The 15334-nt window shown below is 60.0% G+C and overlaps 1 protein-coding gene across 1 annotated transcript; it reads left to right on the forward strand.

Moving 5' to 3' along the window:
* The first annotated feature begins 739 nt into the window (after positions 1-739).
* Positions 740-10054, forward strand: SHOX (short stature homeobox). Its single transcript, XM_042975014.1, has 5 exons — positions 740-1022; positions 4073-4281; positions 8042-8099; positions 8178-8266; positions 9809-10054. Exons 1-5 carry the CDS (start codon positions 740-742, stop codon positions 10052-10054), a joined length of 885 nt encoding a protein of 294 aa, XP_042830948.1.
* The last annotated feature ends 5280 nt before the right edge of the window (positions 10055-15334 follow it).

Below are 15334 nucleotides of genomic sequence, written 5' to 3' on the forward strand. Positions count from 1 at the left end.
CCGCCGCCGAGGTTCCGGCGTCCACGCTGGGGTCGACGTGGGCCCTTTCCTCCCCCTTCCGCGGCCCTCCGCCCGCGTCCCGGCCACCCCGCGCGCACCGGCAGCAGCGAGCCCGAAATCCCACCGCATCTCCCTCCGACTCGCACTGGACCGTCGTCCGTGAGACCGCGCGTCACCGTCGCCCGGGGTGCCCTCGGCGTCTCCGCGTCGCCGCGCGGGGACCCATCCTGCGGAGACGCGTTCCGGGGGCGCGGGGCCGGCGGGGACCTCCCGACCATCCGTAAACTCCTCCTCGAGTTTCGTTTCCGCCAGCCATTGAGGGGATGCGGGTACCTGTTTGGGGCGCCGGCGCCTGCGCCCGCCCGCGCGCGCGCGCTCTCTCCCTCTCCCTGCAAAAATTGGATCTCTAGGTCCCCACACCGAGGTGCACAGACGCCAAACAGTGATGAAATGAGAAGAAAGCCAATTGCCGGACTGGAGGTGGGGGAGAGATAGCGTCTCTGCGTGCGCCCGCCGCCGATCCGGGCGCCCTAATTGCTGTAGACAGGGAGCGCGGGGGGCTGGGCCGAGGTAGCGGTGTATAAATAGTGAGATCTCAAGTTGAAAGGCATAAATAACACCAGAAGGGATCTACCCTCACACGGACAGTCCTCTCCGCGCGGGGAGGCGTGCGGACCTCAGCCCGGCTCCCGGCTAGCCCCGCCGCGCCCCCCGCGGACCCCGCAGCCCCCGGGCAGCCATGGAGGAACTCACGGCTTTTGTATCCAAATCTTTTGACCAGAAAAGCAAGGAGGGCGGCGGCGGCGGCGGCGGCGGCGGCGGCGGCGGCAAGAAGGATTCGATCACGTACAGGGAAGTTTTGGAAAGCGGACTGGCGCGCTCCCGGGAGCTGGGGAGCTCGGAGTCCAGCCTCCAGGACCTTACGGAGGGCAGCGGCCACTGCCCGGTGCATCTGTTTAAGGACCACGTGGACAGCGACAAGGACAAACTGAAAGAGTTCGGCACGGGGAGGGCTGCGGAAGGTAAGCTCGCCGGGGCGCGGCTGGGCGCCCCTCCCGGGGACGGCGTCTCCTCGCCGCCGCGCTTGCGGGCCTGGCCCTGGCTCGGCGCGCGGGGAGGCCCCGGGGGCCGCGGCTCGCCCAGAATTCCGCCCCCAACTCTGAATGTACGGCCACGCTCGCACGCAAAGGCCCCGGCCACCCGTCGCCAGTGTTTTCGTAAGAAAGGAAGGAGACGCCAAGACGCGGCGGCGGAGCCAGAGAGGAAGGGAGGCAGGGAAGCCGAGCGAGCGAGGGCCGGGGCCGGGGCCGCGCGCTGCTGGCGGGCCGGCTTCCCCGGCGCCCTCGCGCCGGGCGTCGCCGCGGGAACTTTCCCGGGTCGGAGTCCATCGGGCCGACGAGCCCGAACAGCGGGGTCGGCCGTAGGGCCGCTGGGTGCGCGCCCGCCCGCCCGCCAGGCTGTCTAGTGTCTGCTCCCAAGCGCACACACGACAGATCCCAGGCGTCTCTCCCAGCGCCCAGCGCCCCCCGCTGCCCCAGCGTCCGACTTGGGCCGGCGCTGAGGACGTGCCGGCCGCTGGTCCCGGAGGGAGCGTTGCGTCCTGCGCCCGCTGAACCTCTCTGCTCAGTTTCCTCTTAGGGGAAACTTTCCCCCTTGAACCCGGAGCTGACGCGGGCCTGCAAATTAAAACCACTCGCGTGCCCGCAGGTGGCCGGGGTCTGGACGCGGAGGGAAGGATTCCCGGGAAGGTCATGGCCGTTGCGCGCGGGGCCTCCCGACCCCAGGCTGTGAGAGGACAGCCGGCCCTGCTGCGGGGCGGACCGCGTCCTGGGCCTCCTTCCTTCCTGCTTTTCCAGCCACGTTCGCCGCGGTTCGCCCTGTTGCTGAATGGGGGGGGGGGGGGGGGAGGAGGGGAACCGGCGGGTTTCTGGGGGGCTCTCCCAGCCGGGCACGGGGTGGTCCCAACGGGGGGGGGGTCTCCGTACAAACAGGGCAACCAGCAGCGGCAAATCAGTGGCGTAAAATTGGCTGGATTTCTCTGGGCGGGGGCACAGCGTAAAACTGTTACGAATGCCTATATTTCATTGCAAAGAGGAAACACAGCGGCTTCGCCCCCTGGTGCACACGGTGTCAGCGTTGGGGGAGGTCAGGAGGGCCTCCCTACGGAGGACATTCCTCACCACCCCGCCAGCCCTGCCCCGTGAAGCCCCTGCGTCCTGGTCGCTGGGACCCCACACTTGGGATCTCTGAATGGCAGAGGTCTGGGCCGCGGCCTTGAGACCGTGGGGATGCCCCAGATATCTTTCTGAGGCCTCGACCCAGGGAAGCTGGAGGCTTAGACATGAGCCCCTGACCGCCGGCGGCCTGGGGACGCTCGGCCCTGGCCTGTCTTACTTTGGGGTTCAGCCCCCCACCCCGCAGGGCACATGCAATTCATGCAGAGGTTGCTTTCACGGAGACACGGCCTGGCTGGACACGCCACTCCGGGCCCACACGTAAGGTCAGAGGTTTCCAGCACCCAGGACTGACGTCCCTGGTGCTTGAGCCGTGTGGTGTGGGAGACCTTCGGGTTCCTGCAGAAACCCAGAGGTCCTGGGCTCCTGCACGGCCTGTCCCGCCGAGCTGTGGATTTTGCAGAGCCCGCCCTGGGTTCTCAAGGCCTTTGAAGGCCAGCTGCTCAGCTGGGATCCGTCCCTGGGGCCAGACTTCAGGGACGGGAAGGGAAGGAAGGATCAGGGCTGCCTCCAGGACAGGATTCTCAGTGGGGGCAGAAATGGGGTGCTGGTTTGCACATGTAACGCTTTCCGGAGGCGAAAGGGGATTTCAAAGCCAAGTTGGGGTTCCGCGTCCCGTGCTCAGAAGGCCTGAGGGAAGGCTGTCGGGCAGACTCAGGGCTTGGCTTCTGGTGTCCGGCCGGCTCGGGGATCCCCGGGGGTGTCCCCTGTCCCCACGGCTGCTTCGCGTCTTCCCGCTTGGCGAGGCTCCGGGCTGAGGTACGGAGAGGCCTTCTGTGTGTGCTGCCTCCAGACCTTCAGGACTGCGGTCCTGGGGCGGGCCTCCTGAAGGCTAGCCCCTTCTGGGCACCAGGGCCAAGTCAGGAGGGCACGGAGGTGCTCTGTGGCTGTGCCCGGCACGATCTGTGACGGAGGGAAAGCACAGGGAGACACAGGGGGCCCGGGAGGCACGGCTCCCGCCAGCCGGGCTCTGGGGTGATCACGTTATTTTCAATTTCTGGGCTGCCTTTGCTGCAGGTGGGAAGGCAAGGTCTCCAGTTAGACTCCCAATGTTGGCCTTATAACTGCCTGCCGCTTAGCCCCCTACCGTCCCCTCCGCCAGGAAACACAGACGCTCTCCTAAGTTTTGGAGTAAGAAAGTGCCAGGCTTGGTGCCCTGGTGGCTGTGTGCCCCATCGCCGGATGTATGTGACAGAGGGGGCAGCGGGAGGCCAGTAAGCTTGGGGACCTTGCTCCGCGGTGCGCCCCCAGGCACCGGGCTGAGCTGAGGGTGTGAGTGCGGTGTGGGAAAAGAGGCCAGGGAGGGGCCCGCACGGCCCAGATCCACCCGCGTGGGGAGGGAGGCTCTTACCCGGCTGGTGCGCCCGGTGCCCTTCGCGGGACCCACACTAGGGCGATTCTGCCCAAACTTGTTTGACTTAAAATAATATTTCGCACCCCACTCCGAGAGAGAGAGAGAGAGAGAGAGAGAGAGAGAGAGAGATTAAGCTATGTGGCTATGTCCATATGTCAACAGGCGCAAAGGGGAACCTTGAGGAAACCATTCCGAGATTAGGCCGAGAAATTCAGCGCCGCCAATGCCCGAGTTATTCCCAAACAGCGTGGGTTGCCCCTCGAGTCCGCTTTATCGACCTGACGCAGCCCTGGGTAGGGGTGGGCTGGTCAGGCAGTCAGGGCGCGTTGCCTGCCGGGGCCCCTTCGTCCGCAGGCGCGCACGCGGTGCTCGCCGGGTCCTGCACCTCCGCGCAGCGCGGCCGTGTTTCTGGGCAGACGGGGAGGGCCGGGGCGGCCCGGGGAGCCCTGCGCCCTCAGCCCTGCGCCCCCCGCTGCCCCCGCAGGCATCTACGAGTGCAAGGACAAGCGCGAGGACGTCAAGTCCGAGGACGAGGACGGGCAGACGAAGCTCAAGCAGAGGCGCAGCCGCACCAACTTCACGCTGGAGCAGCTCAACGAGCTGGAGAGGCTGTTCGACGAGACCCACTACCCCGACGCCTTCATGCGCGAGGAGCTCAGCCAGCGCCTGGGGCTCTCGGAGGCGCGCGTGCAGGTAGGAGCCCCCCAGCCCCGAAGCGCAGACCCTCTCGGAGACGCCCAGGGCCCTCGCGTGCGCGCAGGTCGCACGGTTCGCACCCAGGGCGCGTGCCCCGCTTGAGCCGGTCGCCCTCCCCACCTGGAGGTGCTCAGGCTCTGGGATCTGACCTCACCTCTTTGCACAGCTCCTCTCCGCGGCCCCCAGCCTCCTCCCTTGCCCTCCAGGGAGGGGAGGCGAGGGGCCAGGTGGGGGGAGTCGCGCACACGGGCATCTTGATGAGCGCGGCTGATGCCCGCGCGGGGCCGGATTAGCTCGGGCGCGGGCGGGGGGCGGGGGCGCGGGCGCATGAATTCATAAAGCCCCATCTGGCGAGCCAGTGTCTGCGGGGGCCCTGGGCGTGCGCGGCACGTGCGCGGAGGGGACGCTGTGGCAAGCCGCTAGGCTAAATTTATTTATGCCTTTTTGGGGCACGGTAGCAAAAACTCACTCCCACTCGCGTCCTCCGAATGCTGACCCCGCCTGGGAGCCCGGGGCCTGGAAGGTTCCCGTCCTTCCTCACGGTTCTGGGCACGACAGCAGCGCGCCAGGCGGAGAGAAGAAGGGGTCAGCATCCCCGGGGCTCTGGGGACTGGTTTTAAATACACGGAATTAATATTGCCAAACGGGGAGCGGGGGGGGGGGGGCATGAGAAAAAAAAAAAAGCGCAGGGCTTTGAACGCACGGGTTTCCCCCGTTGGGTTGGAAAATCAACACGTTCAAACACCAGTCCCCACCCTCCCCCGAGTTTACTTTCCAAACGAAAACACAAACGTGTGGTATAGATAGTGTCTTACGAAATCTTTAATTTGGAAAAGAAAATTGTTTTTGGTCCCCAGCCCCCTTCCGCGTTTCCGTGTGGCTGCAGAGGGAAGGGTTTCTTAGGGTTGCAAGGCAATCGTGTAGGGCCGGCTCTAGGCTACAGCCAGCGGGGACAGAGCCTCCCTGCGAGGTGGGACCCAGGCGCACAGCAGCTCTGGCCACCCTGTCCCACCCCCCCCCCCCGCGGGGGCAGGGGGCGTCCGGTGCGTTTGGGCATCAGCGGCCCCCCGCACGGGGAGGCGGCTGGCAGGGCCCAGAGTGGCTTCCCCGCTGGCCACCTTTCTCGGGCAAGATGGATAGGCATTCCCCCTATAAATTAATGAAAAGATTAAACTTTCGCTGAGGGGGACATCAACTTTTATGTTATCTCCCGGTGTCTTTCTGCCTGGGATCTGTAATATCTCCCAGGCCTTGATGTACTGTTTCTATAAAAATAAATTACTTGTAATTTAATTCTACACTATTTCTTTGAGCAGTCTATTACACGCAGCACCTTAGCAGGAGGGACCCACCGGCAGAAAACTGGTTCTCGTGTGTCTGCAGCTCTTGAGAAAACCCTAAAATCAAGGGGGGGGGGCTGGGGGGGCATTTGTGTGGAGGAAGAGAAGGGACGCGAGTGGCTGTCCATCCAGAGGTGAATTAAAACTTAACGACTGCAAATAATAATAAAAACAAACACGGGGATGGGAGAGACAATTTTGTGCGGGCCACGGGGAACAGAGTCAGGGAATCAACACCAGGGGGAAAGGGGCTCGTAAAAATCAATTAGTTAAAACGAATGGGTCAGCGCGCCCAGGGCGAGGGGGCGGGCGGCGAAGGCAGGGGGTCAGGAAGGAGCTGTGTTTTGTTCCTGTGCCTGAACCCTCTGGGTCGTCCCTTTTGGGCACAGCCCGTCCCGTGCCGTTAGGAAGGTAGAGTTTCAATTTAGTGCGGAAATCTGCTGTACATAAATTGGGGATCCTACGGACGCTGGTCCTTATTAACCTTTTATTTTTAGTCGTGTACTGGGACCTCGTATCACCCAGCTGTCAGGGTTATAATCGAAAGTTATGAGACCACGCGCAGGACCAGGCGGTAATTTAATTACAACAAATATCTTTGGGTTTATGGCGCAGAGCTAAATTAAATGTCATTATTCACTGTCTGTAATGGAAATCAAAAGGAAATCAGATTACAGCGTTTGTGAAAGAAATCAGTGACTGGTCCTTAATGAAGAAATAAGTGTTTAACCAGTGCACTGAGCTCTCCTTAGCATATTCAGGACTAATTCGAATTGATCGTGAATCACCCCAAGACTGATTTATTATCGCTTCACGCAGCGGCTAATTCATCACTTTTATTCATCGTAATGTTATTTCCACCCACCCGCCCCCCACCCCTGCTGAAGGGAGAACGGCTTTCTTTCCACGTTTAAATAGGATTCTGGTTTTGAAAAATGCCCTTGGTGGGGGGGGGGGGTGGGTGCAGAATTTGCTGTCTCCTGCGCCTGGTTTGGGTCTCCCCTCTGAGGACCGAGTAGGGCACCCCAAGGAGAGGGAGGAGCCCCGGAGGGGCCCCCCCGGGGTGCAGTCATGCCGTCTGGGTCTGGACCGCCCGGGGTTGTGCGGGGAGGACGGCTCCGGACTTAGGGATTGCATACGGGAGTGAAACTTGGTGCGGCCCACCTTGCTGGGTGGGTGGGTCGGAGGGACCGTTTTGGGACTGCTTTTCGGGGAACAGGCTGAAAGTTTCCCAAGCTCCCCGTATGTAGCCTGGCGGGGCCGAGCTTTTCGAGCCTTCCGGAAAGGCCGATTCAAACGGGCGGGCGGTGGCTCAGCCGTGGATAAAAAGCTGTCTCAGAAGAGTCTGGGAAGGAAGAGTGAAGGTTTCTTACAGTCTCCGCTGGGTCTGGCCTCCCGGGTTTGGTGAGGTTCCCCCGTGCAGGGTCGGGGGCAGCGGGGCCGAGCTGTCCGGGCGGTTTGGCCAAACGGAAGGCTTTCTTTGTGCTAATTATTCCGCGAGGCCCCTGATGTCATTGCAACAACTGTGCCAGTGAGGGCGGCAGGAAAGCTGCGGGAGAAAGCCAGTTAGGAACAATCAGCTGCTAAAACCGCACGGAGGGGCCTCCAGATTTCCGCAGGCACGGCTTGGGGGCCACGGGGTTCAAGAACCAGGGCTGTCTGGACGAGGTGGGGGGACTTTGGTGGGGCGTCCTTTGCTCCAAAATGTTGACATCAGGCCTGCGAATCGAGCTGAACTGGGGAAGGTTCCGCGGATACCCTTTCTCCAAGAATGAGACATTTTGCGAGAGAGGCCGGTGGCCGCAGTCGTCGGGGTGACCCGGTGTTTCCGGATCCAGGACGCTGAGGAGTCCGTACTGTTAACTGGGACCCTCCAGGCTTCCAAGGAGGGCATGAGGGACACTGGGGACGCGGAGGGTCCTGGACTCAGGGTGTCCCGAACTGTCCCGAATTGCGGGGGGGTCATACTGGAAGCTCTTTATGCGTCTGTGCGCCCCGTTAGCGGGCAGCTAAGGTTCCGAGCAGGACGATCAGGCGCTCCCGGGGCCTGGCAGAGTGGAAGAGGGTGTCCACTGCTCCTGGAAAGTTCTCGAATCCACCCCGCCGTCCTGGCGTGCACTTCTCTGCTTTAAATACATGAGCCGTCAAGGATCCTCACCTGGGGGGGACACAGGCAGGGCTCAGAATCGACTTTGGGAATCCGCAGCTCTAGGTGGCCAGCTGTGTGTGTGTGTGTGTGTGTGTGTGTGTGTGTGTGTGTGTGTCTGTGGGGGGGGCGGTGGCTGGGGCGGGAGGGAGCCCGACTGCGACCCTGGTGTCCTGGCACCAGAGCGCGCGCCGCCGTGCGCCTTGCCTCCTGGGGGGAAAGAGGCCGGCGGGCTCACGGGGCTGCGCGCGTGTCTCTGTTCTGTCCTCAGGTTTGGTTCCAGAACCGGAGAGCTAAGTGCCGGAAGCAAGAGAACCAGATGCATAAAGGTGGGTGCGGAGGTGGGGAGCGCGTGCAGACACGGGAGGACCTCGGCGGCCCTCACGGCTCCTTTTTTCCCCTTGCAGGCGTTATCCTGGGCACCGCCAGCCACCTGGACGCCTGCAGGGTGGCCCCCTACGTGAACATGGGCGCCCTCCGAATGCCTTTCCAACAGGTAGCCCGTTTTTCTTCCTTCTGAGCCGCGCGGGGGCCCGCCACCTCCCCGCCTCCCTGGCGTCCTGCCTCCTCCCCCCCCCCCCCCCCCCCGCGGAAGAAAGGCTGGCGCTTTTACAAGGGGGCATTTATGGAGCCGTTGGCACGTATTAAAATCACACTGTAAAACTCCAAGAGTCACCTTGGGGAGGGCCAGGGTTTAAACCCAAACACAATTTTACAAAAATCAAATCGGAGTGAAAAAAAAAAAATCCCACCCACCCAGGCGGCCTGGCTGGGGGTGGGGCGCGAGGATGGTGTACTTGGCCGGGAGGCCCTGCGTCTACACCCAGCCCCCCACCTCGCCTGCCCCAAGCCTCAAGTGAGGTGTCTGCGTCCCCCGCCCCTCTCCTGTACCTGGGCCTCCCTCTCCACCTCAGAGCCGGGGTCATCGGGGCTCGGCTCCAGGTGGAGTCGGGAGGCCCCAGCGCTGAGGGCTGCCTGGCGTGGGCGTCTAGGGTTTCCGGAGACCCCCCCGAGGGCTGCCTTCTGCTCCGGAGCAGCTACCGGTGGATGGTGGAACCTGCCTGGGGCGAGGCGCGGGCGCCCGGGCGAGAGCGCAGGGCGCACGTGCCCCGGACTCGCGCCAGCCAGCGCGGGACCTGGGGGCGCGCGGGTTGGGGCCCCACCGTTGGGGGAATTTGTGAGCGCAGGGGCTGGCAGAGCTGGGGTGCTGTGGGCAGAGCGGAGGCGTGTTCACCACGCGCCCTGCACGGCTTTGCTCCAGGGAGCAGGCCTGGGGTTGTATTTGGACCTGTGCTTGCTACGGGCCTCTGTGGGTCAGCTAGGGCGCGGGTAGAGGTGGTGAGGGGTCAATAAACAGGGCCCTTAGCCAGAGCGGGGCGCTGGCGCCTTGTGCCGTCAGACTCAAGGTGCCCAAACGCGAAGGGAGTCCAGGGCGGCGCCTGCGCTGGGTAAGGGCCTGCGTCCCTCTCTTGCTTGGCCTCACCCACTCCACGCCTGGGCACACGTCTTTCCCCAGGGAGGGCAGTCTCTTCACACGACCTGCAGTGCAGCCCAGAGTGGGGTCCGCCCTGAGGCTATGCTGCAATGAGGCTGTTGGGGGGGGCACGGGGGGGGATTCAGAGGCGTCCCGCGGGGGAGGGGGGTAAGAGGAGGCCAGCACCCCGCAGTCCAGAGGTCGAGTGGGGACAAGTCACAAGTTCAGAGAAGTTGAGCTTCCCGTGAGGAGGGGAACCAGCCGCAGACACCGGGATGTTGGCGAGGACAGGGGCGTGGGCGCCACCGGGAGGGTGGGGGTGGGTGGGTGCCGGGCTCTGTTCAGATTCTCCAGCTCCCACGGCGCAAAGCAGCCAGTGCCCCCCGCGGACACGCGTGCCAGGAGCACAGCTGCGACCCCCCCCCCCCCCCCGCTCCCGGCTGGCGCAGAGGAGTCGATGGTGGTCCCCGGGGTGGGGGCAGGGGGCTACGACTCCCCAGAAACGGACGCCCCAGGGTCCGTCCCGTTGCACACAAGGCCTAACTGCGCCTTCTGCCCGCCCAGGTTCAGGCACAGCTCCAGCTGGAAGGCGTCGCGCACGCGCACCCGCACCTGCACCCGCACCTGGCCGCGCACGCGCCCTACCTGATGTTCCCGCCGCCGCCCTTCGGGCTGCCCATCGCGTCCCTGGCCGAGTCGGCCTCCGCCGCCGCCGTCGTGGCCGCCGCCGCCAAAAGCAACAGCAAAAACTCCAGCATCGCCGACCTGCGGCTCAAGGCGCGGAAGCATGCCGAGGCCCTGGGGCTCTGACCCACCGCCCGCCCCGCGCCCGGCCCCGGCCCCACGACCCCGCCCACGCTGCGTCCTGCACGCGCCCCCTCCGCGCCCCCCGAAGGTTCGCACGGACGCCCTGCAGCGAGCGCGCGGGCCCTGGGGCAGCGGCCTCCCCGCTCGGGGCAGCCCGGGGTGGGGCCCACCACTGGCCTAGGGAGGGGGCCTTCCGGGGCCCTCACGACCCCGCCAGACCCTCGCAGAGACTGTGCGGAAGAACGCAGATGACGCTCAGACCACCCAGCCCTTTGCCGCGCTGTCTGCACTTCCTGGGACCCTGCGCCACCGGGAGCCCCTGTGTGCCCCTGTGCGCCCCCGTGCGCTCCTGTGCGCCCCTGTGCGCCCCTGTGCTGCCGGCGGCGTTCCTACCCTGTGCATGTGGCTTCCTACTCGCCTTTGGAAGATCTTAGAGTCTATTAAACAAAAGGTCTGGGGCTGGTCTCCGCTGAAGATACCAACACTCTTATTCACTGCCACGAACTTGCTTTTTCGTCTGAGGAGGTTCAGGACGGGTATGGATTTCAATGTGGACTTTCGCCTGCCAGGCAGGGGCCATACTCTGCAGCAATAAGGAACCGCGTCTGAGGACCTCCACAAGGTGGGGTGGGGGTGGGGGAGACCTGGTTCTCCCAGGTTGGGACCGTTTTTTTTGGGGGGGGGGAGGGAGGGGGTTGAACCTGAATGACGAGCACGGTCTTCACGCACATGTTTGGCCCCAAAGCACCGAGTTTAGGATTCCTTGTGCCATAGTACAGGCGACTTTATAACTTTTCCAGCATTTGATTCCCGAATTGATGATTTTTTTTTTTTTTTTTTTGCTATTTTACAGAATTCAGACGCAAATAACTTGCATAGAGACACAGGGGCGGGTGGTTTTAAGGTATGATACTGATGCAGCATTAACTTTGGTGAAATGCAGTTAAGTGCAATACTGTAAATATTATAGATTTAAAGAAAAAATAGCCGTGCACTCTTGACCCCGTCAGCTTCGGAATTCCAAGGGCATTACCCTCCTCCTGCATGCTGCGGGCCCGGCCGACTGGGGGCCCATCGCCAAACCCGAGGGGGGGTGTCTGGCGTGGGCCGAGCAAGACCGGGGGCCTGTCAGGATGTGACGCTGCTGGCTGAGCTGTTTCTGAGAAGGGAAGAGTGAGTGACGTCCTCCGGGCAGCGAGTTTGAAGACAGTGTTTTGTAGCCGAGGTCCCAGGTTCTACTTCTCCTTGTCTTTTCTTTTTTGTTTCTCCCTGAGTCCCCCCCAGGCCCCCCTCCCGGCCGCATTGTGTAAGCACCACACGGCGAGTTAGTTGAGCAGGTGGCATGGGATAGGAAAGTCGCTTGAAAGGGTGTAGCCACAGGGCTCGGGGTCCCCAGCGATGCACCTGAGTTTCGGGCGAGGCGCTTTGCGGGCACTGCGTGGGCTCCAGGGGCCACGCACCAGGGCTGGGCTTGTCTACCTCGGAGAGACGCCTGTGTTTTTGCCTTAGTCGCCGAGGGCTGCCCAGACGGATGCGGCTTTCTCCATCAGTGTGCCAACCCCTACCCGGCCGTCCAGCCAGCGTTTCATGAGCTGCACGCGTTCATCCTGTGTCCAAAAGACGTTTCGCTCTTTCCGGATTTGGCCTTGGCGGCTGTCTTTCCTTATCCCCGAACTTTGGTATATGTTCTTCACGAGACAGAAAACGTTTCCTTCCGGGCAAGGAAACGTTTTCTACCTTTCCACGGGGCTGAGATGCAGACACGTTTGGACGCGTCTCATTTCTATCATCTGAAATTCTTTATAGGAACCGAAAGGCCCCTCCGACTTTTTCCCCACCCTGAAATTTTAGTAAAGCTCTAAAATGACAGAGCAAGACAGAGAAAGCAAGGTCAGTATTTTTAAATCACTTGCAACTTTTTATGTCAGACATTCACGGCGACGTAGAGTTTGCCTGAAATGTTCAGTTTTGCTTTCAAACAGCTGTGAATAAAAACAAAAAAACAAAACGGGAGGTCCTACAAAGCTTGAATTTTCCTTTCCACGCAAACAGCGCATTTCCAACCTTTTAAAGCTAGTGGCATTCATCCGAAAATGTAACACTTGGCAAAGGTTCCAGGTAAAGCGTGTGCATCCGTATTTTCTTGTTTGTTTGAAAAAGCTTACAAAATTTTTGCCTAAATACACTCTTCACAGACCACTCCCTCCGCCCCAGAAAACTCCCTCCACGTGAGCACAAGACATGGGGTCTGCAGCTTCCAGTTCCGGTTGTGCTGATGGCACCCAGGACGTGCTGGACGGGGGTCACCTAATCTTCGTGTGGGTCTAGGTGTGCCGGCCCGTCACCCCGGGGCCGTGGCATCACCCGGGGGCGTGCACGTGGTGCAGAACTGGGACAGGGCGTCAGAAAAATGACACGCATGAAACGGATGCCTCTGGGCTGTCGTTGCTGTTTTCTGCTCAAACCAGGATCCCTTTCAAAGTCATTCGTGGGACATCCCAACAGCGCCTTGCTCACAGCAGGAAATGTCACCTGGAAAGCACGTTGGGCAGGGTTGCGTGTTGACGCAGCTGTAGGCAGACTCTCGGGTTTGTCAGACCTACAGAGGGTGCCCGCGGGCGCACGGGGTGAGCCGCGGGCTGGTTCCCATATCCACCTGGCTCTGCCGGGCCCACTTCGCGAGGAGGCGTCAGCCCCAGGATGCTTTTTCTTTTTCTGAAACCTTGGCCAAAGAGTACTGTCAGGACGGAAATCGCCCGCTGTGGCAAAACGGAGTTCTTGTAAGATGTTGCTGCTCTCTTGGACCTTTGTTACGAATTCCATCTTTCCTTCCTTGGGTTGTGTGTCTGGGAAACCGCGACCGATGACGTCACTGGGGAAGGTTCTGGAGTTTCTGGATCTGGGGTGCTGGGCATACTCTACGGATGATGTGTGTGGCTCTTGCGTGCTTGGGGAAGCACGGCTACCCAGCATTGCTGGTTCAGAGGCACGGGGATGTCCTTTTCTTCTTGTCTGTATGGGGCATCCACATGGTGACTTTCTTCACTCTGACAGAATTGAGCACTGGGCCCGACGGGGTTCCTGAATCACTTACGGGAAAAGCAAGCCAGTCTGGAGCACGTGTTCTGACGCGTTGCCACGTCCATCAGCTAATTGGGTTGGCATCCGTGCTCGAGGGTGGGGGGGGCCTTCAGAGCCTCAAATGCCCCCTGATCTCCTGGGGCAAGGACTGTCCCCACACCTCACTGCAATGAAAGCTGGGCACTGTGGCTGCCTCCGCTCCCTGCAAGTCTGAGTTCCAGGTGTGGGCTTCCTTGTGTCCTTGGCCACGAGCATCTGTGGTCTGTGCCATGGGGGGACATGTGGGTGTTTAAAGTGGAACCAGGAGCACGTTGGGCACTGGTGTGCGAGCTCACGGCCACCCCCCTGGTCGCGATGCAAGGGACACCCCAGCCTTCTCTGCTCCCACACTTGGCTTCCAATCTAATCCCTTAATTTTCCTCAAGGTACAAGCCCCTTTTCCTGGGAATTTTCACCGGGGCACAGAGCTGAGCACAAGGACCCAACATTTTCAGGCACTTTGCCCCTTCCTTGCCCCGAGTTTCAGAGGTTGGGGAGGAGGGGGAGGTCTGTTCAGTTGACAAGTTTTAAAACCTGGTGCCTAATTTATTGAAATTTATAAAAAATTAGCTTAGGGATATGCTGACTTTTTTTTTTGTTTTGTTTTCAATACACGTGAAAACTTGATGCAATTTATAAATGTTTTATTGAAATTTGATATTTAATGAGAAATCAGCTGAAGAATGTAGAAAATATCAACTTTCAAAGCTATTAAGCGTGCTATTTATTGAAAGGTGATAGTTTGATAACCGAGCCCCGTTGTAGGTTGAGGTGGCATCAGAGGGAGGCAAGGTTCTCTGCTTTTTGACTTTGGATGTATGTGGATGTGTTATTTATTGCCTTTGGTTTTTTTTTTTTTTTTTTTGGTTGAAAGTTCATAAATATGTGCTATTTTAATTATGGTGAGTGTAAATTTGACATTGCCTTGCATTTATTTTTATATTTTTTAAGCCTCTTGCTTTCCCCCCTCCCCTTTCCCCCTCCTGCCCCCGAATTATGAGGAGCGACTAGGATTTACGGCACAGCCACAGCGTTTGGGTTATGCATACGAGCTTTGTCTGGACCTACAGACGTGTTCAGGGATCGCTCCAACGAAAAGAAGTAACAGAAGCTTTCCCAAACCAGCGGTCTTGAAAACCTGTATCCCTCTGCTATCGTGGGGCTGGGGGGTGGCGGTGGGCGGAAACCATGCAGGAGGGGTTTTTCTGGCCATGCTTGCAGGTTGGTAACATGAAATGTTCTCACGTTTAGTTCTAGTTACAAAGTGTATTTTGTCAAACCATATAGTATGAATGTACATCTTGTCAAACGGAGATATAAATAAACTTATAAATATTTGTATTCAAGTGTTAAAAAAAATTCTCCACTCTCCACCCCCCCTCCCCTGAGGCGGGCTCCTTGCAACATGCAGGTGTGGGCCGGGGCTGGAAAGAGAGCGTTGTTTTCTCGTCCACACAGAAGTGTGTGTCTGTGTATTTCCGGCTCGCGTCTGGCACCCGTCTCCCGGGTTTTCAGTGGCCTCTGATTTCTGCTCCTGTAACCAACACCCCCTTATGGACGTGTACCTTTTCCTAGCTTTTTACTATCCAAGTCCACATCCTCCCAGACGCTGGGGAAAGGAAGAGAAACAAAGAAAAAAAATCCCCATTTTGAATCAACTCAGAAGGTTGGGATGACCATGGAGGCATTTCTGAGAAGCCCGAGGATGTTGGTTTTGGGTTTCCAATTTTAATTTTTTTTTTCTTTTCTCGTGGGACGGTATAAGGAGGGACCACCTCGGCATTGCAACGATGGTTGAGCCATTTTGGAAAAAAGAAAGAAAGAAAGAAAAAGAATGAATGGGGGAAAAAATCAAGCTTTCAAGATGAGAACATTTTTTGGCCTTGGCTTTTTATCTCCTTATGTGAAGGAAAGTTAACGACCTGACTTAGCCGCACTCGCGGGTTCCCAGAATGGATAGAAACCACGTGTGTGGACCCAGGGCAGGGCAGACGTGGGCTGGGTGAAGCCATCCCTGAGACACTGGCACCATGGCTGCCCGGGCGGGCTGGGGGGTCTCTCTGTGCAGGGCAGGGGGGCGAGCCCACAGACAGGTGCGAAAGTCCCGTGCACCCAGGTTTTCCTCCTCCAGCCACGGAGGAGACTTGGACGACTTGCTCTCTG

The sequence above is a fragment of the Panthera tigris genome, chromosome X, assembly GCF_018350195.1.
Source record: "Panthera tigris isolate Pti1 chromosome X, P.tigris_Pti1_mat1.1, whole genome shotgun sequence".
Classification (NCBI taxonomy): domain Eukaryota; kingdom Metazoa; phylum Chordata; class Mammalia; order Carnivora; family Felidae; genus Panthera; species Panthera tigris.